Here is a 24,886-nt window from a genome sequence, read left to right as displayed (position 1 = left end):
GTATGTTGAAAATTGTTCATATGGTGAACCGAATAATCCTGTTGATTTAAATTTCAAATGGGAAGTATCTGAATCTGTTATTTAGATTGTGCCAATGAAAATGAACCACCTTGAGTTGCATTTTAATGTTTGAAAGGTGCTATATAAACAAAGTTTGATTGATTGATTGAAATGAACGGTAAATATGTTTTGGGGAAAATCCGGCCTCTATTTGAATAAATGGGGAAATATTTAAGTGCAAAATGTTGAATTATGGGAAAACCGGGAATTTTTGGACGTAAAAAGAAAAATAGAAGCCCCCATGCCGAGAATTTTTGAAATATGTTGAAATTGCAATGCTGGGAATCTGATCAATTATGCAGATGGAGAAGCGCGTCAAAAATATGTAGGAATATAAAATAGTTATAACATGTGTGAAACCCTTAAACAGCTGCTTTAAGATGTGAATGACCAATTGTTGTTTACTCTTCTTCTATTTTTTTACCAATTACCAACAGGAGCACTCTGTAACAAGAGACATTCCCCCCAGAGCATCTGCCACCAACAGTATTCTCATGAGGAAATCCTCCGACGCTTCGGATGAGCACAAATCACTCAATGGAAACTCAACACAGCAGTCCTCCTCAAACTCTCGTCTGGACAGCAGCGTCATCTTCGGAAGTTACAAACCGTCCTCCGTGGATCAAGCGCAGGAAAACAGCAAGTTCCATCGCTCGGTGCTCCGCAGCGATTCACTACCAAATTTGGGCTCTTCCACTATTCTGAAGGAGCGCAGTGAAGTCAACGCCACGACGGATTCATCATCTCGCTTTGAACGCTTATCTTTTCTCATGAATTCCCCTCCCTCCTCATCCAGCTTCTCGAGCGTATCCGATGACCACAACGCTCGCAAAAGTATTTCCCCACTACAAAGCATCTCGTCGTCAGCTTCTAGTAGCAGCACCAGTCGCCTTCTCAGCCCCACTAGTTCTTTGGAGAATCACCGGCTGTTCCCCACCTCAGAGTCCTCTACCTACTCAAAGTTCTCCACCACAGAGTCCCCTTCCTACTCGAAATTCTCCGCCACAGAGGCCCTTTCCTACTCGAAGTTCTCCGCCACAGAGACCCCTTCCTACTCGAAGTTCTCCACCCCAGAGTCCTCCACCTCCTTCTCAAAGTTTGGCCAGACAGTCGGCCATGGAATTGGTACAAGTGCTATCAGTACCCCAGTTCTGCAAAGGAGCTTCAGTCATGATTCCATTTCAGTGGGAACTCAACAGAATTCGCTGATCCACAACAACCTGCTCAGAGCACCCCAAATCCAAAGAACGGAACCAGAGAGGAATACAAAATACAGAGCCTTCCCTGATGCTTATGTAAGTATCACCGCTCATTCACAGTTACCCTTTCATGCTTGGTTGACCCACTAACTCACTGACCCCATTACGTGATTAGCCATCTTCAGTAGATATTTTGATAACATTTAATCCTTGGAAAAAGGCTCAATAGTGGTTGTCTGCACACCAAACCGAGTAACCACTGAGCAAATGGTTGGGAACTGTTACAAAGTGGCAAAACCAGATTCTCTGATCAGGCTTTTAATATGCCAATTGCACAAAAGGAGTGTCAGCTTCTACTCTCTTGTAGATGTCACAAGAATACTGCGCAGTTGCCACTGTTAGTTTTTATAGCAATGTTTGCACAAGTTGGGTAAATAACATCTGCATCGAAGGCCTGAAGACAGGCTGCGGTTAGGGTGGGACAAAATATCAATATTGCTATGCTTCACAGATAAAATATAGGAAACAACTACAAACTAAAAAGCCTGAGCCCATATACAAAATATTAGCAAATTAAATGACATGAAAGAATCATTGTAATGCTAAGTTACTGAAAGACGAAGGTGTGAGAGGAACGCAATGTAGCAAAGACACAAAGTACTTAAAATGACGTCTATTAACTTGACAGATGATTACGGGTAAGCACCCACACACAAATGTGTTTGAGTTTGATTGAGTGCAATACTGTAAAGGCATGACAACAATGCTTTGTGGCTAGCATACTAATATGCTAGCTTTTAACTTTAGCGAGTAATGCCATATACTGTATGGACAGACTTCCAAGAAGACCATCATGTTTTTTCTCTTCGGCAGTATGCACAAAACTGGTTTGGTGTTCATACCTTTCACAATTTTAAACAGGAAAACAGCAAACTAAAGTCAATCAAATGTTATTTCTATGTGATTCAAGACTTAGTTCCTCCTGAATCTTAAGAACTGTGTTAGTGTCGACAGTGCATTTGTGCTTTGGCGTAAATGCCTGCGGATCTTGTTTTTCGTAACAGCGCGAGCCTCGCTGTGCATGTTTGCTAGTTTTGGCACACAGGTCTCTGGCATGGGCGAGCCGGCGCAGCAAAAGGAGTGTCTTGGAGGTGCACCTGGCAGGGTGACAACTTGGTGGCAGAAAGTCGATCTAAAGTATCTTTAGTCTGCTTAGACTATGTCTAAAACTAGCACAGGGTAGACAGCTGGTCTCTCAATTGATTTCAGTCTTAAATATGTGAAGAGTGGGCATCAAACCGTCTGAATCATTGTTTTTTTTTATTATCCCATTGGGCGGCACAGCTATGGAAGTTGGGAATGGTTGCCAGGTGCTGATGTGTTTCCGCCATGTCGACACTTTAGTGTGTGATTAGTCTGCCACATTTAAAGGGAATTTAGCTATTTTGATAAGCCATGGTTGAAGTCGGTTGTGAATACACCCGAGAAGCGCTGCCCTGCAAAATGGCCAACATCAGGTCTAACCCGCCTCCGTGCAGAGGTACACTCCGCCACGTGCCGCTCAGGACCTAGACCTAAATCTTGAACTTACAAATTCATGGCAAGTTGTAAACAATACCTTTCTCCATCGAAAATGTGTGCCTGTATAAGAATGAACAAGGATGTGATTTATGGCTTCATCCTCCTCCTTTGTGTACAAAGGAAAAGTGATGCATGCTGGGAAACCAGGAAGCCCAAAGTACACTTGTTGCTTCATGACTGATATCGCAGCTTGTCAAAGCATTAAGAAGATTACATTCTGCCAACGTCTTCATGCGTTTAAACCATCAGTGACACAGCTGGCTTGAGGGCACACAACTTCTCACTCCTTTCTATCTGCAATGTTCTCTCCACGCTCCACACCCATTTCAGCTATCTGTCTATGTCTGTGTCACAAGACCACACCTTTTGTGTTTGTTTTTCCCTCGTTAATATTTGATGAAGCAGACTTGACATCTGACAAAAATCATCATGTTTTGTCTGATGATTTTCTCATTTGGTTTGTTCAGAAGGTGAATGTTGACATTTATTTATGATGAAATTGCACATTTCAGTTTCACAAGAGAGATTTTCTGGCAGCACGGAAGGAAATGTCTCTAAAGAATAATCTTCTAAATGTGTGATCCGTTTGAAATGTACATTTTATTTAAAAAGATGTAAAATAGTCCAATGCGATAGACGCCATTTTGAGGCATCTTATGCCCTGCAAAGAATGCAAGGTAAGTTTTTGGTTTGTAAACGAGTAAATTGTTCCTTTAGTCCTTCCATACATTAGCTCAAATTATGTTTCAAATATATAATTTGTATGAATTATTTAATATTTAGTGGGAATTGTGCAGAGTCAGCATATTCTCAGTGCTTCGTGTGGTTTTTTTATATGTTTTTTTGTGTGTGTTTTTCCCCCCATGTACTTGGGCTTCCTGTGTGAATGTGGTTGTCAGGGGTTGCCGCACAATTAGCCTGTTATAAAAATATCTTGAATTGTGATTTCCTAGGTATGTTTTTGAAGTGCTCATTGAAAACATTTGCAGAGATTTATAGAAATAAAGAATTACCGTACATAGTGATATTTATCTGTTTACCCTGTTGATAATTATTGTGTGAACTCTTTAATATGGGGTCATCAAAGTGGGCCTGCGGGCACCTGTTAGCTCCCAAGGACCACATGAGTAGCTTGTGGGCCTGTTACATAAATTGCTTAACAGTGATGGGAAATTGTGATTATCTAGTGATTTTGAAAAATGAAACAATGGAAAAGAATAATAGAAATAAATGTTTCATTCTGTTTCCCAATTATTGTGGGAAATCACACCAATTATTAATTTCCAGGGCTGTCATTAACAAATCCTTTTAGAATTGATTACCCATAGATTACTCCATCGATTACTTGAGTAATCGTCCTTTCCTCCGTTTCAAGGCAGACCAATTTTTGTGGTTGACTTAGACAATTTTTTGCGCAACACTAATAACAACATAATTTAAGCTAATTTGTTTTTTCAGAATGTGCATTAAAGTGGTAGCAGTAGTCATTACCCAAGAAATAGCTCTCAATTTCACAAAGGTTGGTGACTCCTGGTCTATACAGTAAGTGCCTTGGTGATTAGTCCATGGTGTAGCCCGCCTCTTGCCCAAATTCAGCTGGGAAATTCTCCAGTTCACCCACGACCCTAAAGAGGCTAAGCGGTATAGAAAACCGAACGATGGATATTTATATTGGATTCATCAAGCACTTTTATTATACGTTTTGTTTTCAGGTCATAACCAGCATCACATTGCACAATGCCGAAAGTAAATGTTGAAATTTAATGCTTGATCTATTATTCAACGTCCTTAAACAAATACACTGTTACATATACACTAAGAGTGTTTTCACCGTGGGTTATTTTGGCAGGCAAGTGTGACAAGGGGAAGAGAATTCTTTATCACTACAATGCAAATTAAGCAACATACAGTACTGACTCCATACAGTTACACAATCCAGGTAGTGTTTCCTGCTGAGCTCTCACAATAATTTGAGTGCTACCCGATACCAAACCGACACACACACAAAAATGCACATCCGTCTCGTTTGGACGAGCCACCACATTCGACGTATCCAAACATTCCCCAAGCATATAAGTGACAATGTGTAAACAGTGAAAATGTACAGTGACTTCATTCATTCGTTGTTGTTTCAGTGCGCTGCCAGTGAACATGCACTCTCATTATCAGTGTGCATAACATTGCGAGGCATCAGGTTAAACAGGTACAGATTAATGAATACTCGTCTGTCAAAGAGATGTGGTCGTAGAGAAAAAAAAAATCCTTTTCACACAGATGCCTTTGAAATTATTCAATAGGGTGACTTCGTTTGGTGCGCTAACAGCTAGCTAAGAGTAAATATAAGCCCATGTAGTTCCACTTTGATTTAATGTGAATTGCATGAAAGAAGAAGGCTTTATCTCGATCATTGTTGATATGGAGGATTGTGTTTTAATTTATGTTAATAGGTATGTATGTTTTGTCTGTAGCTCACCAAAGAAAAGGAACATGGCAAGCTCAACCCTCGTCCTGGGAAGGTGAGTCTCTTCACAAACAACTGACTTAAATTCAGAGGTGGCAAATCCAAGTCCAGAAAATAAATACTCTTCCACGTTTGGCTTTAGCCCACGGTGCTAGCTAGCTAGCTCCCTAGCAGGTAAATGAGCACCATGGGAGCTAGCTAGGGAGCTAGCTAGTACCTGAGGCTAAAGCCATACTGTGGCAGGGTTTTTACTTTCTGGACCAGGATTTGCCACCTCTGCTTAATTTAAGTATATGATTCTCCACCTTAGACTGTATGTGCAAGCAGAGGTGGCAAATCCAAGTCCAAAAAGTAAAAACCCTGCCACAGTTTGGCTTTAGCCCCAGTGCTAGCTAGTGAGCTTCCTAGCTAGCTCACCGGGTGCTCGGTTACCTGCTAGGGAGCTAGCTTGCTAGCACAAGGGGCTAAAGGCAAACTGTGGCAGGGTTTTTACTTTCTTGACCTGGATTTGCCACCTCTGGTGTAAGCTGACATCTCATGAGCAACATCAGATTTGCTAATCAAACAGAAAATTAAAACAATCCTTGTCCTAATTATCACTTTACACTTTGATGGTTTCATTTATTTTATTTCCAAAATGGAATTACTGTACAGAACATTTACTTATAAACATTTTAAGGAATCATCTTGGCTCTCTGATTATAGCAAAACTGCTGCTCATTTCTGTACACTTTTGTGCAGATGTATATTTTTGACCGGCCCGGGATGTGTGGCCAGAGGATCGAGTTGCGGAGTGATGTTGTTGACGCCACGTCTTGGGAGCTGCAAGAGACCATCTCCATCAGGGTGGTCAGAGGAGGGTATGAGACCAGTTAGACGCTTTCAAGCAGAATTGCTAAGTGCACCAATTTATATGTAAATACCACTGATGTCTATCTTTACAGAAACCAGATAACAAACATGATCTAATCAATCCTTTGTATTATTAAAATGCAAATCTGATGTCAACTCTTCACCTTGATCCTCCAAAAATTTGAGCTATGTAGTCATTCTTTTGAACTTAGCCTTTATTTCCGGGTGTGCTCAGGTTGTGTCAAAATACTTCATCCACATGCCTTAAATAGTTAACACACCCACATGAAAATTAAACACGCACACTGACAATTTGGACCTTTTGCAGACATTGCGAGGTCTATTGTGCTAGATCAAGCACACATGAAACTGACAGGTCGCCACTCCTCTCTAGATGGGTCCTGTATGAAAAACGCAACTTTAAAGGAGAGAAGATCGCCCTGGACGAGGGCGATACCACGCTCACCTGCCCCTTTCAGCCATCGGAGGAGGAGGGGGAGCAGCAGGTGAATGGACAGAAAGTGGCTGAAGAGCAGAATGGCGAACAGAATGGAGAAACAAGCGAGGGAGAGCCGAAAACGAAACCAGCCAAGAAGTTCATCATAGGATCTGTTCGAAGAGCAGTGAGGGTAAGAGGAAGATTCATGTCACCTTCTTTGTTTTGGTTTTGTGTTTATGAATTTTGTTAGTGTTTTGAAACGCACACATCCTAATGAAAAGCTTGGAATAAATCAAATTATTTTTGTTACTGATATTTTGACATTTCAGGCAGGAGTTGAATTTTTGAGTACAGGTGTTCAATGTGTATGTAGGATGCACTACTGACATCTAGTGGTAAAGTGAACCTCTGCACCAGAAAGCTAGGCAACTGAAAGTGACCTTTAGGTGAAAAATCTGTTGGCTCAATTGAATTTACATCCACTTCCTAAAAACCCTTTTAAGGAAGTTGTTATTTTTTTATTACACTTTGAGTATGGTTAATGCTGCATGTCATAAATGAAGCTTCTATTCCAACTCCTCATCATGTAGGACTACAGTGTCCCTGAAATCAGTCTATTCCCAGAGGAGAACGCCGAGGGTAAGAAAGTCATCTTCAGAGATACATCAGAGGATGCTAGAATTTTTGGATTCCCCATCAAGGCTAACTCCATCATCATTAATGCTGGACTGTGAGTGATGAAGATATGACATATTTTACAATAAAGGAAGTAATGTGTTCCAGTGTGATGATTTGTTTGATGTCTGATTTTATACAGGTGGCTCGTATTTTCTAAACCCTTTTTCGAGGGCTCACCGCGCGTGTTGGAGGTCGGGGGGTATTCCACTCCTGCCTCTTGGGGTGTAGAACAGCCCTATGTGGGGTCGTTGCATCCACTCAAAGTTGTAAGTGGAACATACAAGCTAATCCATATGGATTTTAAATAATTGTGTACAAAAGTATGTTGATGTAAGGGTAGTACTAATTGATGTTCTGTTTTTTTTTTCTCATAGGGGGAACCAAAAGTGGAAAACATAAGTGAACCACAGGTAAAAATAAATAAAAAAGCACAGTAGATCTGGTATGAATTTATAGAGAATGGTGTTAAATGATGGATGGATGGATATATTGATAGATAGATAGATAGATAGATAGATAGATAGATATTGATAGACAGACTGATAGCTAGCAGACAGACTGATAGCTAGCTAGCAGAGATGGATAGATGGATAGACTGATAGACAGACTGATTGACTGATATTGGTAGACAGACAGACTGATTGACTGATATTGATAGACAGACTGATAGCTAGCTAGCAGAGATGGATGGATAAATGGATAGATAGACTGATAGACAGACAGACTGATTGACTGATATTGATAGACTGACTGATAGTGATAGACTTATATTGATAGACAGACTGATAGCTAGCTAGCAGAGATGGATGGATGGATAGATGGATAGACAGACTGATTGACTGATATTGATAGACAGACAGACTGATTGACTGATATTTATAGACAGACTGATAGCTAGCTAGCAGAGATGGATAGACTGATAGACAGACTGATTGACTGATATTGATAGACAGACTGATAGCTAGCTAGCAGAGATGGATGGATGGATAGATGGATAGACAGACTGATTGACTGATATTGATAGACAGACAGACTGATTGACTGATATTTATAGACAGACTGATAGTTAGCTAGCAGAGATGGATGGCTGGATAGATGGATAGACAGACAGACAGACAGACAGACACACAACATAGGTAAGATAGGTAAACAACCAGGTTTTGTCCCCAAATCCTATGTGGTCAATTGACACAAACTTCACCACACTGTCATTCTCTGCTATTTGTCTGCAGATTGAGATTTACGAAAGGTCGTACTTCACCGGCAAATCAAGGGTCCTCACCGCTAACACGAGAGATTTCATGACACGAGCAGACAGGCAGCAAGGTGCCTTCATGTACTCTGTGGGCTCCCTCAAAGTGCACGGAGGAATGTGAGGGCTGTTTTCAAATGTTTGTGATCATCATCACAATACATTTACTGTATGTCGTCAACCTGTGTGTGTGTGTGTGTGTTGATGTAGCTGGGTGGGCTATGAGAAGGAGGGATTCAGAGGCCACCAGTACCTGCTGGAGGAGGGCGAGTACCACGACTGGAGGGTGTGGGGTGGCTCAAACTCCGAGCTACGCTCCGTTAGGGTCCTACAAGCTGTAAGTGGGAAGGGACGATTATTCTTTTTCTAATGCACACATTTTAATGTCATTTTTTAATTAGGAAAGTATTAAAATATTGTAATCAAGTAAAATTTGAGGTCCAAAAATTCACATTTAATTCACATAGTCAGGACGTAGCTCTGTCTAATCGAAAAATGCGGCCATCTTATGGCATCGATCAATGCTCCTCTTTCTGTAGAACTTGAGCGACCCCTTAATGGTGATGTTCGAGCAGCCGGAGGAGGAAGAGGAAGGTGCCGTTGCCCAAGAGGAGAACACCTTCGAGGTGACTGAGGCCATCCCGGATGTTGAGCTGTTTGACTACAAGATTAACACCCGTTCCATCCAAGTATTCAGTGGTTTGTAAGTCCAAACTAAAAGTACTCTGCTAAATATGTAGATAAAATGTGAATGGATCATTCAATCATTTTGATGACTTGCCACCTGCCAGGTGGGTCGCCTACTCCCATGTGGACTTCTCTGGTAGCCAGTACATCCTGGAGAAAGGCTTCTATAGTAATTCTGCTGACTGGGGTTCCCGTGACACTCGCATCTGCTCTGTGCAGCCCATTCGTTTGGTGAGAAGCTCAAATGTATTGTTTGTATACATTAAGTGTAGCGTTGTGATGAATATTAATTTTACTTGGTCGGCTTTTAGGCTCCAACTGATGGTAACAGGACCAGAAATGAGGTGAGAATTTTTGTTTTGCAACTTGTGTTTAGTAGCACCTTGTTTTATATTTTAGGTAACACAAATGTGTTTATCGTCAGAACATTACAGTGTCGATTGTATTTGATGACTCAAATAAAAACTTGATGACACCATTTAATGGATTGCTATCAGTAGCAGAAACAGAATTTGGGCCATAAATGAATTTCTTTGAAGTTCATATGTTGGAATTGAATCGTAGGGTTAGACTCACAAGTGTCTTTTGTTGTTTAACTAAAATGTTTTTTTTTTATTTGGCCGAAATACTGCTAAATATACGTGTGTGTGTGTGTGTATAATATATATATATATATATATATATATATATATATATATATATATATATATATATATACGCATGTATAAATGTGTATATGTATATATATTAGGGGTGTCAAAATTAGTGCTTTAATTTTCAGTTAATTTAAAGTTCCTTTAAAGCAACTTTTTTTTTTTAAGGCGCATTTGAATGACCGCCCCTTACTTGGAAAACCTGTACTGGGGGAATTCCAGTCACAACGCAACAGACACGTCCATGTCAAAATTTAGCAGTAATAAATATAATAATAATGCATATATTTGTGGAGACTGTGGTCAAGTTGTATTTTACCATTTTAAAAATGTGCAGAATTTTCTTGATGTTAAAGATTAATTTTCTTAATATTAAATATTAGACAGCTCTTTATATTAACAGAAAATGAGTTGTCACCAATGTCTTAGAAATGCAATTATGCCATCTAGTGGCAGAATTTTAACTCAATTTTATGAGGTATTATGAAATAACTGTAGCAGTGATTAACAGATGCAGCCCTATTTTATTTCTATTCGTTTAACATTTTCTCCACTTTTATGCTAATGAGTATGAAAACAAAAATATTGTACACTTTATTGTACATTTACAACAATAAATAAAATGTGCGATTAATCCTGAGTTAACTATTGAAGTCATGCAATTAATTACGATATTAATTATGATTAAAAATGTCAATAGCCTGGCACACCTAATATATATTACTATACAATTATTATTTTTTATTATTTTAAAAGTATTTTATTATAACCGTATTTTAGTACTAGCATTAGTCTTAATATTTATTTTGGTTTTATCTTTCCCCTTTTCTTACTACGTCACTAATGTGCATGCAAACGTCATTTTTTCTGCTTCTCGATTTGCCTTTCTTAGATACTCTTGTACTCTGAGACGGACTACAAGGGAACGTGCCTTATCTTCAACTATAAACAGGAAGCCGTAACAGAAGACTTTCAGACCAAGTCCTGCAGAGTGGTTGGTGGAAGGTGAGAGATTTTAAACCCGTCACAATGTGCAAAAAGAAAGATTGAATTAATGTCTAAAACTAAATTCATCATCTTGTTTTCAGCTGGGTCCTCTATGAGAATAAAGACTTTTCCGGGACCATGTATGTCTTATCAGAAGGAGGCTATAGCTCATTAATAAGCATGGGCTGCACACCAAGCACCTTCATCCGCTCCGTCAAGGCTGTACCAATGGTTGGATACATTTATACACAAACATTGCCTTATTATTTTCTGGCATGACTCTCAAATTCCATCTCTCTTCGTGCAGAGTTTCTCAGTTCCGTCTATCTCATTGTTTGGACTGGAAGGACTGGAGGGAAGGGAGATCTCAACAGATTCTGAGCTTATCAACATGGTATCGGAGGGCTTCAATGACCACATTCTTTCAGTTAGAGTCAACAGTGGCTCGTAAGTTGCGTGTGTGTGTTTATCTCATTCAAACCCAAAAATGTATAAATATATTTTTTTCTAGGGTTTTTTATGCTAGATGTAGCTTCTGGCCTGAAGAGGTGGCTTAAAGCCAATGGTAGTTATTACAAAAAACGGCCAGCAGGTGGCAGCAGAGTATAAGAGATCAGCCAGGGCCATGTTTCAATAAGCTCTTTTTCCCAGTGTTTTCAACAGGTTTTACGAATAATGATGAAACTTAGCTATATTCTAATGCTAATTGCTGCAAAACGGAAGCAGATACAAATAAACTTTTTTTTCCTGATGAAAGAGTTTTATATATATATATATATATATATATATATATATATATATATATATATATATATATATATATTCTTATATTTATATATATATATATATATATATATATATATATATATATTATAAGAATATATATGTGTGTATATATATGTATATATATATATATATATATAAGAATATATATGTGTGTATATATATATATATATATATATATATATATATATATATATATATATATATATATATATATATATATATATATATATATATATATATATATATATATATATATATTGTGGGCCAAATCAGTCAAAATCCAGTAAAACAGCCGGGAGCAAAGGAGGTTGCTTCAGTGATAATGGCTGGGGGTGAATGATTTAAGGGAAGGAGCCGGAATAATAATAGTGAGTGTGGTGAGATGAAAGAGAATGTTAAATTTATGGAAAAGGGAAGAGGGAGGTAGATGATGAAGAATAGCATGGACCCCAGGACAGAGACCTGGGGCACACCTGAAGTGACTGGGGACAAAAGAGAAGAAATTTAGCTGAATGCAGTCTTCTTTGAGGAGTAAGCACAACTAATTTTATACACAGAAAAATGGAAGAAAAACATGGGCAATTGTGTTTCTGAAACATGCAAAAAAAAAAAAAAGATTTTAATTTATTTTGTCATTCTTCTTTCCAGCTGGGTGTTATGTGAATTTGGCAACTATAGGGGGCGCCAGTTCCTTTTGGAACCTATCGAAATCACCAACTGGCCCAAGTTCAGCTCTGTACAGACTATTGGCTCAATGTATCCAGTCAGACAGGTCTGTCAACTATTTACCTTTTGGTTACACATAACATCTTGGCTGCCGTAGAAAAATAAAAGATTGCTGTTGCATGTTGGAAACCAATTCTCCAGCAGAGTTTATGATTGTCATTTGTATGTGTCGTTAGTGTCATTATTGTGCAATGCCGTGATATTTTGCAGAAGCGGCACTTTTTCCGCATCCGAAATGGAGACAGCCGTCACCTCTTGTCCATCCAAGGTGGCGTGGAGGAGATGAAGTCCGGACGGGTGGTGGTCACTCCAGAGGCGGAGCCTATGAGTGACGTCTGGTTCTATCAGGACGGACTACTCAAGAATAAGGTAAAGACTTGATTTAAAAAATAAAAAATAAAAAAAGTGATGCAGTAATGGTTCTGACATTCATTTTTTTGTGTAGCTTTCCCCAGTCATGAGCCTTCAAGTGATGGGCAATGTTGAGCCAGGAGCCAAATTGGTTTTATGGAACGACCGGCAGCCTTCTCAGACTTGGATGGCCCAGATGAGAGGACGAATCAGCAGCATTACATTCCCTGGAATGGTCATCGATGTCAAAGGTATGAACTGACAACTTCAAAGATTTTTACTCAAATACTGTACTAATTAGGAAAAAATATCTCCCCCCAACCCCCCCCCCAACCCCCCCCAGGTGGTGAAAGCTATGACAAGGAGCATGTGGTGATAATGCCAGAAAGTGACGAGAGGTTAAGCCAACAATGGGAAATCGTGCTGATCAATTAAGCTGTCACATGATAATCACTTTATCAGGATATTACCCCAAATTCCAAGGAACCAAGAGCAGTCCCTTCCATGACTGCCTTATCAAATTAACCAAAGCCCATTGTATTTACCATATATAAATATTTTGTATATGTGTTTTGTTGTATGCCGAGTATGGGAAGTATTCACACATAGCTTGTGGGGTTTAAAGTTTGACCCATCAGACTTGACCATGTTACTTTTTTGATGCCTGTAGTTTACAATCGCACACTCCACTATTATTTTTTTAATAGTCAAGTAATGCTTAAAATAGACAGTTGATGAATAAAGCCAAAGACTGTATGGTATGCTAAATATTTTAAAGCTATTTTTATATTGTATCAAATGTTTATGGTGTTCCTCATGTCTATGCAGTACATGCATTGTATGTCAGTGTCTGTTGCTAGTCATTTTTGTGAAATTACTAGAAGAAGTAAATATCTACCGAGAGAGAAAGATAAGTGGCACCTGCATAAACTGCATTTTGTTCTTTAATAATAAAGTCATAATATATAAAAGGAGGTTGTGGTTTTTAAATGCTAATAAAATATTAACATTGTCAAAGTAAACAAAAAGTTGTGGTTATTGGGTTGCAAATCACATTAACTACATGTTTTGTTTTTTTAACTGATACTAAATAAAATGTTAATATGAAACTCATTTGTCTACTCTATGAATACTGTTATATTAAATATTTATTTTAGCTATCCTTCCCACACTAAGCTTCATCCATTCATACGTTTTGTGGATAATGCCCCCCCCCCCCCCCCCCAACATTTACAACAACACCAGACAATAGAAAACAACTTTAAAAAAAATAAATAAAATTCATACACTTCAAAGACTTCTAGGGCTGAAAGTTCAGAACAATGAACGGAAAATAATCCGTCCCTCATCCGCTTTGTTTGTAATAACCACAAAGGTGTCAGGTTTCTTTTCTGCCTGTGTAAGTGGCTCCGAAAGATTAAAAGTCTCTAAGAATAATGTGCTTCTATGGTTTCAGATAATATGAAGATATAAGTAGTGTCATTTTTTTATTTGTATTTATGTATTTTTTATTATTTTGTTTATTTATTTGTATTTATGTATTTTATTTATTTATTTTTATTGCTTATTTATTTATTTGATGTTTTTTATTTATGTATTTGTATTTTATTTATGCATTTATTTATTAGTCTATTTTTTTCAGGCTGTGCAGACAAAAACACATCCTGCAAGTAAATAAGTTTCTAACCTAAATAATGCACATTTAATAAAAATAATAATTGTAAACAATGTACTGCATTTTACAGGTAGGTTGCCATAGAATTACCTATAGAGTTAATCTGGTTGGCCAAATGAGTGCAAGAGGTGGGGCAGGGTGCAACAAGGCTGATAACTTCCAAAAAAAAAAAAGTCCACAACTACACAGCACGGGAACAAAGTGGGCCACAGCATTCTGTCACAGGTAGAAAAACAAGAATTTCTTCAATATATCATCCTTAAAAGTACCTCTTCTGTTAAGATTTTTTTTTTAATGTCCATGTTAATTTGCCTTTGTGTATTTACTACTTTTTTTTTAAGTCGTTGAAACAACGTGATGGACCGGCAGTACTTTAAGTCTCATGTAAGTACACATATATATATATATATATATATTTTTTTTTTTTTTGTTTCTATGCTTTTAAATATAGTATAATCTCCCCCTTATTAGCTGTTATTATAGAATTATCTATGTTGTTGTATGTCTTTAAAAAGGCAGAATTAATGGTGAGAGTTTTCTTTTTTTTCATTTTTTTTTTCACAAAGACAATGTGTTGGGGTACGCTTGGAACTGTGCGACCTTTCTCCGGTTTCAACCCACAAAGAGATGTAACACAGATCCACCAAGCATTGGAGAAGAAAGGTAATCCTGCGTTGTATCAAATCTTTTGTGCCTTCCTCTTTGTTCGTTTGCCTTCTAAAATTCCAACATTGTGTTGTCACCTCAGATGCGGCTTCGCTTGTGAGAATCCTCACAAATCGCAACAATGCTCAAAGACAGCGCATTGACAAAATGTATAAAGAGACAACACAACAGGTAAATAAAATTTGCATTTACATGAAGAAAAGTATGTAGGTATGCAGTTTAAGTAGTTAGCAAAGACAAACCAGAGATGCACTGTAAAAAAAAAAAAAAAAAGTATTTAATCTGTTGTTTTTATAGGGGGTGGCCGTGGTTGCCAGACAAATTCTGTCAACAAAAAAAAACCCAGTTAAAATGTAAACAACTTCACAGTACAACTTGTACATTTTACTGGTATTTTACGTACAATAAACAGTAAAAGCTTCTAAACTTTACCGGGATTCAGTGCACAATAAAAAAAATCTGCATGTGCATTTTACAGAAAAAAAAGTTTGATTATCTTGCGCTTGGATTTTCCACACTGCCCTGAGATCGAACCGACAACCTCAGGGTTGCAAGACAACCAACTTGACCAAGTCACGCCACCCTGTTGTTGATAAATTATCAGTAAAAGACTGTTAAATCTAAACGTTTGAAAAGTACAGTTTTTTTTAAATATATATAATATACAAGTTGTTGTGTAAAGTTGTTTATATTTGCATAGTATTTAAAAAAAATATATATATGTATTTTTTTAATTAGCCTATTCTGGTAACCACAGTTGCCAGCTTTTTTTTTCTGTAAAAACTGCGGAATTTTTTAAAAAGTGTACTGCTCAATTAATAATTCAGTCTACAGCATATCAATTTTAAATGAACAAAATACATTTATTTAACTATTTGCAGTAATCCCCCCCCCCCACCTTCCCCAACCAAAAAAATACGGTCAAATCAACAGTTCTGTTTGGTTTAGAGTTTTACAACATATTAATGTAAATTACACAATGCTTCATTGTTCTTGCAGTTACAGTTTTTTTATGTCACAATTTTACAGAAATCCACTCTTGATTCTACAGACATTTTTTACAGTGTGGCGTTAGCGCCTTTGTAACTTCCAAGTGTTTGCTGATCAAATACCATTTAAATGTCTCGAGCACACCTTTGTTTAGAAAGGGAGTTTGACTGACTGTACAGTGTAAACTGAAATAATGTGAGCAAATCCTCACATTCATGTATAGTTTTTGAGTTACCATTAACTTGAGTCACGTATAAGATGGTGACTTTGAGTGGCCTGATTGTACCCAGGGGTTAAGTTGTAGGGGTCGCGCCATGGGCCAATTGCATCATTGGTGACTCACATTTGCTTGACAAACGAAAACAAGTGCTATTTTCAGCCTGTTTATGTTGCTCATTAAATCCCACTGGGGTAAACCACGTACCGCATCTCCATACCATTTCTATGTATTTATTTTTCATCCTTTCATCCTTTCAGCCCCAGTCGTGGCAATAAACAAACAAATAAACAAATAAATAAATAAGAAAGCAAATAAATGAGCACATAAATAAAATAAATAAATAATATATGTATTTATTATTTAATAGAACACCACACAACAAATACCAAATTTCACAGGAAACTACAAAAAAAAAAAAAATATATATATATATATAAAAAAAAGTATGCCTTTACTATGCATTTGTTTACGATACATCAGTGATAATTTTGTTGACGAAAAGTTTCCGTCATATTTTTCGTCACCAATTTTTTTTTCAGACGACAATTTTCGTCAATGACTAAAACGAAAATGAAAACAACACAGTGACGAAAATTCACATAATCCAATCAGAAGGAATGAAACGCGGGTGGGAGAAAAACCTGTTCAGTGATCGCTGCACTCCATTTAACGTTTAAACATGTTTATATACATTGTGCAGTAAGATTCATCTCAAGCAATTACGCTCTTTTTTTTTATTTAGGTGAAAACTAAGTTAAGTTATTGTCAGTTCAACATGTTTTATTGAAACAATTAACAAAGACACCGTTGTATTAAATGTGTCTCGCGTGTTTAACTACAGTTAAAAGTAGGTGTGTTATAAATTTTCTGCATAAAAGTCTAAATGTATGCTGAAGGAAAATGGCGACTAAACTGTCAATTTAGTCAACTAAAATGGCTCTTTATTGTCGTTGACTAGAATTGGATTAAAACTAAAATACAATCAGATGACTAAATTATGACTAAAACTAAATAATTTTAGTCAAAAGACTATAACGAAATTAAAATTTCTTGTCAAAATTAACACTGGGTTTACATTCAACGATTCTTATCTTGTATAAATTAACGTTATGTGAAACAATGATTTATGCAAATGTATTGCAGGTATCTGGACTGACCGCTTTGGTGCACAGAGTAGCAAGGATGTAATGGTGGACTAAACAAGTTACAAGCATGCTAAGAAGCTAACTCTATTTTCATGTTTATTTTTATAGACAAGGATGATTGACTGACATACATTTTGTTTTTGCACTGCAATTTGGCGCCCCTCCACTAGATGGCGTCCTAAGCGACCTCCTCGTTTTTCTATGCCCATCACAGGGCCTCCTTATAAAAACTGACTTCTCAAAAAACAACGTCTCATTTGAAATAACATCTCTACTTTTTTAATAACCCTTATTTTTATTTTTTTTTTACTGGTGGTTTACTTTGATACAGGACCTGAAAGCTGGCTTGAAAAAAGCTTTGTCTGGTGATCTGGAGGATCTCGTGCTGGAGCTGATGATGCCTCCTCTGCAGCTTGAGGCGTATCGCCTGCAACAGGCCATGGCGGTGTGCGCTTTTGTTTTGCCCATCTTCCAAATATATATGCCGTTTCGTTTGAAATGTTTTGGACAATAAATTGTGCGCGTATGTGAAGGGTTTAGGCACGGACGAGGAAACACTACTGGAGATTCTGTGTACGAGATCAAGCAAGAAAATCCGGGACGTCGGTGCTGTGTATAAAGAGAGTGAGCGCACAAGACTTGCTTAATTTGTGGATTGTAGCCATCAAACCAACAACTTCATTTTTTTGGTTCTTTTATTTTTCAGTGTATAAAAAGGACCTGGAGAAGGAAGCAAAAGGAGAAACAAGTGGAGACTTTGCTAACCTTATAGTAGCACTAATGAATGTAATTTGGTGACTTGTGGCATTTATTCAATCATTAAAAACAAATAATTTTCAAATTAATGAATTTAATGTATTTTAAATATGTTTTTCCAAACGTATTTTCTCTCTCCTGCTCCAATAGAAACAAGAAGTTGCAGGTGTTGTTGAAAGCGACATTGAGGTATCGTTTTTAAATTTGACTTTTGTCAAGCAGAGATGATTTTGTGATGACTCTTTCTTACAGTCGCTCTCCGCGTCACTCAATGAGAAAAAAGGTGACGCTGCGCCTTGGATTGATATTCTCACCTCTCGAGATTTAAACCATCTCAGCAAAGGTGAGGTGCAAAATGTGAACAGATGTTTTGGCATTGCTTTTCCAGCGTGTTAACATTACTGACAGTTTTGATGGGACTGGAGCTGGAAAGTGGACAGATGGTGATTCCAAGTCTGGAGAAAAGATTCTCCGGGGATATTCGTCTGGGTTTGAGTGTTTTAGGTACTTTTTGTCACAGATGTGCGTTGGTGGTATTTATAATGTATGGCGGCATAAATGTCACAGCTGTTGTTATTTGTCTCATAACAGTGGAGTGCATTCAAAACCCTTATGTGTACCTTGCCAGAAGATTAACCGGAATGAAGGTAAGATGTTTTCACGAGTGACTGTGTCTTCTGAAGAAGGGTGGAAGTGAGGTTGAAACAGGGTTTGAAAACTACAGCAAGACTGAAACAGTTTTTGACAAATTTCACAATTTGATGTCTTAACATTGTGACATATAACCCCAAAAATCAACATTATATTATTTGTATCTTGCTTTATTTGATCTCGCCAGTAAGTGTATGCATTACAGCAGATGGTGGTCGTCCACTTTTCCATATCGCTTACACTTTTCATTTTATAAGCAATTTAAAATAAATTACATTTCCATAATTTGGAAATATTTGTCTAAAATATTAGACATTAATTTATTCTGTAGTTATTTATTGTAAGCTATTTCCTGTACTGTTTTTTAAAAACACTTTATAAACCTAGTCTTTAAAAGCTACTACAGTATATACCAGGAGTAAACTCATAGGCGCCAAATTTGATCCAAAGTGGGCCAGACATGTATGTATGTGGCCTAATAAGCTATAAATAACCACAGGAAAAAGTATTTGCTGTTTGTTTGTTTGTCTTTGTTATTGAATACTTTCTCAAAATATTCACATTCCTTATTATCTTATTACAGAGTAATGCAAAATTTACTAACAAAAATGAGTGCAAACATTTTACATCAAATCCTGACTAGCAGCCAAATTATTGTTATTTTATTTTATTATTTTACAATTAATCTTTTTTATGTTTGTGTTGTTGTTTTTTTAACTTTGTTCTATTATTATTATTATTATTATTATTATTATTATTATTATTATTATTACAGTCAAATTATTATTTGTATATTTATTTTACAATTATAATTATTATTATTATTATTTTATTATTATGTTTGTGTTTGTGTGATCAGACTGGTTCTGGCATGCCTATGTTTGACGCACCTTTTTAGTGTTAAGGGAATTTTTCAAATTATTATTGTTTTATTTCTATCATCCTACAATTAATATTTTTTTATTTTTATCATTATTATGTTTGTATTATTATTATTATTATTATAGTCAAATTCCTATTAATTTATTTATTATTATTATTATTATTATGTTTGTGTTCTGACCCCACTGGCCAGATCAGACCCCCTGACAGGCTGGTTCTGGCCTGCGGTCCCTATGTTTGACACACGTTTTTAGTGTTAAGGGGATTCGGGAGCTTTATTATTTTGATTACTTTAAATTTATTGTTTTTATTATTTTTATTGTTGTTATTTTTCTTTTAATTGTGTCATTATTTATATATGTATGTAATTATTTAAATATCAAATTATTTATTTAATTACAAATTGCAGTTTATGTTCCGTGCTCACTGGCCAGGTCGGACCCCGACGGGCCAATTCTGGCCCACAGACTGTATATTTGACACACCTGGTATATACAAATAGTTATTTTTAGTTTTAAAGGGATTTGAAAATACAGTTCCATATTTGTCAATATATGATATTTCCTTCATCCACAGGCACCAGCCGTGCAAAGCATCATGGTGTCCCACAGTGAGGAAGATCTACTTTGTATCAGAGTCGCCTTCCTTAAACTGACCGGCACTTCTCTCTACACAACCCTGCAGGTGGGTCACCAGTATGCTCAAGAACACGTTATTTTAAAGTTACTGAGTTAGTTGTTTTTAAAAGTTATTTTATGCTTATATATTTTTATGAATGGCAAAAATTCCCTTTCCCGCCCAACAGAAACATTTCAAGGGACATCATTTAGAAGCTCTGTTGGCCATCTGTCGATCCGAAGATTAAACTGACGCAATATATGAATTCAGATTTAACCATCATGTGACCAAATGTCTGTCTTGTGTTATGAGTGTAGCTTGGTTGTTTGTTTATAATAAAAAATAATTGATCTATGTACAGTTTATTTCACAAAATCATTCAAAACAACTTCACAAGACGGAACGTGTCTCTGATGTTTCTTTAAGCATATTTTTTTGGTCCATTCCATTCCATTGCTCAGCTGTTCAAGTTTTGGAAATCAATGCTATGATTACATTTTATTGCGGATAAAATAAGAGTTGTAGAGAAGTAATATTGTGTAAGATTGCATGGAAGCTGTTCACCACAAAAACATCCACAACTATGTTGTAACAACAAAGACGTAGTGCAAAGATGATGTGTTTCTAGACAGGAGCGTGCCAATAATTTCTGATATCATATAAGTTAATAGATTTGACTTGCACAACTAAAATTGAAATTCACAGGTTCTTTCGTTATGATCAATTTTACCTGTGAAACACCTTGTGACGTTTTTGTCTGTGAAAGGTGCTATATAAATAAAATTTACTTACATACTATTTAAAAGCAATTCAGCAAATCATCCCATCATCATCATCATCACCAGAGTAGTCTCCTGTCCTAAGATGGCCGACAAGCGTCGAATGCCTTGAGCCATCTCGTGTTCTTTTCGATATTTATGGTCCTATAGAACAGTGGTCCCCAACCACCGGGCCGCGGCCTGGTACCGGGCCGTGGGTCATTTGGTACCGAAAGAAAAAAATTGCATTATTTTGATTTTTTTCGAAAATGATGTTTTATTTTGAAAAGTGGCCGGATTCCGTCTCACTTGATGCACTTCAAGGCCGCTACACCACACGTCACATGATACGTCACGCTAAATTTAATTCCAAGCTAGCAAAATGAGCTCAGGGCTCCCACTGATTCACTGCTGCTGTGATTAGCGAGTATTTTCATGCACTTTGTTTTTGTGTTGTGTCTTATTTTGAAGGTATGTTTAAACGCTACCATAGCGACCAGAGTGTGTTGCATTGTTTTGGGGCAGAAACGATGTTGCTCATGTGATGTTCTGTTTTTGGTGCGACGTTACAGACACCGTTAATAAAGTTGCACATGATTACACAGTAGATTTACGTTCATTATTATTATAGAGAAAATACCACAGTTTTTTTCTTGTCATTTTATTTTGTTTTTATCAGCTAAACATTTAGATTGGGCCGTGAAAATATTGTCAGACATTAAACCGGTCCGTGGTACTGAAAAGGTTGGGGACCACTGCTCTAGAACACAGTGTGACTCACATGGTAAAAAAATAAAAATAAAAAGTAATGCAATTCTACCACTATTTCATCTTTGTTTCCCAAGGAAAAATAAACTGTATGATTGCCTTCTAAAAGTCATTCGGGCACATTTTGCTTTTTGTTCATGTGTAGACAACACTGAGAAAAAGTGACACCCCAAGCAACAGCAGCGACTCTGCTACGATGATTCCTCTGTTGTGTGTGGTTGTTTTCATTGTGGTTGTCATCAAAGTCGGCATTGTTGTCATGGTGGTGTTGACGGTAGAATGTATCATTGTCATGGTGGTCTTGTCAAGATAAGGATTGGTTGTTGCCATGGAGGTCTTGTCAGTGTTATGTTTGATTGTTGTCATGGAGGTCTTGTCGGTGTTATGTTCGGTTGATGTCATAGAGGTCTTGTCTGCCATGGTGGTTGTATTCATGCCAGTTGGAGAAATATTTGGACTGGTGGTAAAGGTGTCAGTGAGTGGTTCTGGGGTGGTTTTCATTGTCGTTACAGCAACGGTGGAGGTGACCATTTTGGTGGTGCTCGTAGACATGGTCGTCGTGGTTGTAGCTTCGTTTGAGGTGTCCATCATCATGGTTGTCCCGGGTGAGCTATGGCTCGTTTCTTGAGCCTGCAATGACAGCATGTTCGTTTAACAAACACTTGCTATATTTTAGATTTCAGCAAGTCCTTCAAGTGGTATTTTAATGAGTTTTTGAGACCCTATTGTCTTGGTTTTAAGTTTGCAAAGGTATTTTTTTATCTATCTATTTATTTATCCATTAGACATACAAGGCAAGTGGGCATCAGGGTTATAATAGCTTTAGATTTAAATATAAATAAATAAATTATTAATTAAGAAATTAATTAATTAAATTTAGTTTTATTAGTTTTTAGAACGGGTTTGTTAATTTGTATTTTTTCCATAAATGCTTCTTTTTGTTGCTGTTAGTTTTTTATTGATTTTAGTTTTTCTTAATATATAGAGTATGTTGAGAGCAAGATTATTATTTTTTTAAAAGGTCACTAAGTATTGTGTGATTACGACGGCATATTAGGGCCACGTATAAATATATATTTTTAGATGGTGGGGGCAATATTCTGAGAAGTAATTGCTTCAACCATATGATGTTAACAAAAACTCCTCACTTTGCAAAGGTAAGAACATTTATGTTTCCAGAATTATTATTTACACGTTCATACATTTTGCTATTTTTTTGTACCAGTATCTAAGTTGATGTGTCGAATCTGCTGCTCTCCCTCATTCACTTGCTCGTGTTGTCGCTCTAGCTGCGGTGAATGATGTGTAAAGTTTATATCTAAGAATGAATCCATCTCCATCCTGCCTTTTCATTTCATAAACAGTGTCCCATTAACCGCCAACGAATCCTCACATGATTAGACTATATACGCTACGTGTATTTCTCGTAAGTTTCTGAGTTTTTTTTCTCCCAAATTTGCCACTTTGTAAGGTGGCAAAGTTTTTTTCTCTGAATATTGCCCCCCCCCCCTCTAAAAAAAATATATTTATAAGTGGCCTTAATACGCCGTCGTATGTGATTAAAGTAAACTATAATTGTCAAATGACAGCTTGATCTCCCTTATGCATAGATGTGAAATACAACCGAAAATAAATACATTATATGAAATAATAATAATAATAATAATAATAATATGAAAAATAATTATGAAGCTCATGTATATTAATTAAGAAAGACAACAATGAAGGATTTCTGCTAATTCTAGTTAATTTGTCGGTTTTAGAAACTTTAAATGTTGTTTTACTTAGTAGGTAAGTAGCCATCAAATAAAATAAGACCAAGTTAATACACAAAATGTATATATAAAACAAAGAATTCGTACCCATGCCGATGTCACGAGTGTTGCAATGCAAAGTCCCACAACCAAATTCATCATGATGTCGAGGTGATGGACAGGAGGGTCAAAGGAGATGCTCCCAAAATGAAGGTTCGATTCTACTTCAGTTCATCGACGTGCTGTCTCACTCACACTGACTGGACGCTGTCTGTTCTTGCTTTTATACAACAGTGTCGTGGCTATTTTTGGATGGGTCGATTTATGGCTCACTTTTATGCTCTGACCTTGGTTCGAGGAAGTTGTGTGGAGAGGATTGCGTTTTGACATTTGCACTTACTAACTTAAATTCACACATCACATAGCAAGAAAGTTTTACAAACATTCAATGCTCTTTATGTGTGGTGTTCTTTCAAAATGTATATTGAATTTTCTTTCCTCTTTAAACTGGCTTTTAAATTTAAATGTCCTAACTGTTTCCTCTTTTTGCAGGTCATGTGTATTCCTTCGTTTAGTGTCTTATGGTGGATAATTAACAGAATGGTTTTAATATAATTTCCTTGTCCCATCCTAGATTTTATGAGTGATCACCTCAAGCCCAGTTTTCAGAAAGCAACCACTTAAGTAAGTTTTTTTTTTTAATTGTCAAATTTTGCAAAAAATAAAGTACCTAAAAGGGAGCCTTGATGTACTCCAATCAGTTATTTTGCTGTCAGAAAATATTAATATTTTTGTTTATTTTTGGAGGGAAGACTTACCAATACCGTACCAATACCGATACCAAGGATCGGCACATCCCTAGCCGTTGGTGTTTGTAAATTAAAAAAAATGTTCTTCCACCGCCTCTGTTTGTGTCCGTGACAAAGAAATATGAACTACTGAAAATCCCCTCTCTTGTTGGTTTTGTTTTGTTAAAAAACAGAAGTGGTGGTAATAAATATTTCAATATTATCACATCAATATCTGCCAAATCTCAAGTGAAGAAGGAGCTGCAGGTTTCAGGCGGTTAGTGTCGGAATGTTGACATTCACTCGTTAAAATGTGCTAAATCATTGTGAGGTTATCCCAATAAAGTTTATACTCATAATAAAAGCAGTGGAAACTTTTTTTCCCCTCTCAATTTTGTAGTTTATGTTGTTTTTGTTTTTATTGTGTATTCAGTGTGTTTCCATTGTTTATAGTAACACCATTTAATAAAACAGTACAGGCCATGATTCACCTTCACCATTTT

At 36.8% G+C, this 24,886-nt stretch overlaps 3 protein-coding genes across 4 annotated transcripts in view; 2 read left to right on the top strand and 1 right to left on the bottom strand.

The window, feature by feature from the left end:
• crybg2 (crystallin beta-gamma domain containing 2) overlaps nucleotides 1-13,683 on the top strand; it is a 33,049-nt gene extending 19,366 nt beyond the window's left edge. Inside the window, exons 7-25 of the mRNA XM_077548188.1 lie at nucleotides 498-1,355; nucleotides 5,309-5,356; nucleotides 6,043-6,161; nucleotides 6,548-6,782; nucleotides 7,183-7,322; nucleotides 7,410-7,536; nucleotides 7,645-7,680; nucleotides 8,503-8,642; nucleotides 8,733-8,859; nucleotides 9,062-9,225; nucleotides 9,314-9,440; nucleotides 9,521-9,553; nucleotides 10,755-10,867; nucleotides 10,951-11,080; nucleotides 11,157-11,296; nucleotides 12,284-12,407; nucleotides 12,572-12,730; nucleotides 12,807-12,963; nucleotides 13,056-13,683. Of these exons, the coding sequence (XP_077404314.1) occupies nucleotides 498-1,355; nucleotides 5,309-5,356; nucleotides 6,043-6,161; nucleotides 6,548-6,782; nucleotides 7,183-7,322; nucleotides 7,410-7,536; nucleotides 7,645-7,680; nucleotides 8,503-8,642; nucleotides 8,733-8,859; nucleotides 9,062-9,225; nucleotides 9,314-9,440; nucleotides 9,521-9,553; nucleotides 10,755-10,867; nucleotides 10,951-11,080; nucleotides 11,157-11,296; nucleotides 12,284-12,407; nucleotides 12,572-12,730; nucleotides 12,807-12,963; nucleotides 13,056-13,147 (3,069 nt within the window). The 3' untranslated portion in view covers nucleotides 13,148-13,683. The remainder of the gene's footprint in view (nucleotides 1-497; nucleotides 1,356-5,308; nucleotides 5,357-6,042; nucleotides 6,162-6,547; nucleotides 6,783-7,182; nucleotides 7,323-7,409; nucleotides 7,537-7,644; nucleotides 7,681-8,502; nucleotides 8,643-8,732; nucleotides 8,860-9,061; nucleotides 9,226-9,313; nucleotides 9,441-9,520; nucleotides 9,554-10,754; nucleotides 10,868-10,950; nucleotides 11,081-11,156; nucleotides 11,297-12,283; nucleotides 12,408-12,571; nucleotides 12,731-12,806; nucleotides 12,964-13,055) is intronic.
• Nucleotides 13,684-14,573: 890 nt separating this feature from the next.
• Nucleotides 14,574-20,678, top strand: anxa14 (annexin A14). 2 transcript variants are annotated; one of them, XR_013289086.1, is made up of 13 exons: nucleotides 14,574-14,612; nucleotides 14,729-14,771; nucleotides 14,954-15,050; nucleotides 15,136-15,224; nucleotides 17,740-17,853; nucleotides 17,942-18,032; nucleotides 18,115-18,194; nucleotides 18,315-18,353; nucleotides 18,417-18,507; nucleotides 18,590-18,668; nucleotides 18,756-18,811; nucleotides 20,274-20,381; nucleotides 20,503-20,678. XR_013289086.1 is itself a non-coding variant. In XM_077549736.1 (13 exons), the coding sequence occupies exons 2-13, from the start codon at nucleotides 14,745-14,747 to the stop codon at nucleotides 20,560-20,562; spliced, it is 948 nt and encodes a 315-aa protein (XP_077405862.1). In that variant the 5' UTR covers nucleotides 14,574-14,612; nucleotides 14,729-14,744; the 3' UTR covers nucleotides 20,563-20,678. The 2 variants fall into 2 exon arrangements, 1 of the variants encoding a protein (XP_077405862.1); XM_077549736.1 differs by having other exon boundaries at nucleotides 18,573-18,668.
• On the bottom strand, nucleotides 20,662-23,863 carry LOC144037851 (uncharacterized). Its single transcript, XM_077549737.1, has 2 exons — nucleotides 23,704-23,863; nucleotides 20,662-22,471 (listed from the first exon to the last, which is right to left on the bottom strand). Exons 1-2 carry the CDS (start codon nucleotides 23,755-23,757, stop codon nucleotides 21,977-21,979), a joined length of 549 nt encoding a protein of 182 aa, XP_077405863.1. The 5' UTR covers nucleotides 23,758-23,863; the 3' UTR covers nucleotides 20,662-21,976.
• Nucleotides 23,864-24,886: the final 1,023 nt, after the last annotated feature.

Source organism: Vanacampus margaritifer, chromosome 17 (genome assembly GCF_051991255.1).
Source record: "Vanacampus margaritifer isolate UIUO_Vmar chromosome 17, RoL_Vmar_1.0, whole genome shotgun sequence".
NCBI classification, from domain to species: domain Eukaryota; kingdom Metazoa; phylum Chordata; class Actinopteri; order Syngnathiformes; family Syngnathidae; genus Vanacampus; species Vanacampus margaritifer.
The sequence above is the reverse complement of the archived record's forward strand: the minus strand, read 5'-3'. Positions and strand labels throughout refer to the sequence as shown.

What these genes read in the sequence shown, in the direction of transcription:
- LOC144037851 (XM_077549737.1), bottom strand. Translation starts at nt 23,757, where the DNA reads ATGATGAATTTGGTTGTGGGACTTTGCATTGCAACACTCGTGACATCG. An exon ending in CACTCGTGACATCGGCATGG is followed by an intron (nt 22,472 to 23,703) that starts GTACGAATTCTT and finishes CTGTCATTGCAG; the next exon opens with GCTCAAGAAACGAGCCATAG.
- anxa14 (XM_077549736.1), top strand. Translation starts at nt 14,745, where the DNA reads ATGGACCGGCAGTACTTTAAGTCTCAT. An exon ending in CGGTGCTGTGTATAAAGAGA is followed by an intron (nt 18,033 to 18,114) that starts GTGAGCGCACAA and finishes TTTATTTTTCAG; the next exon opens with TGTATAAAAAGGACCTGGAG. An exon ending in TTTAAACCATCTCAGCAAAG is followed by an intron (nt 18,508 to 18,572) that starts GTGAGGTGCAAA and finishes CATTACTGACAG; the next exon opens with TTTTGATGGGACTGGAGCTG.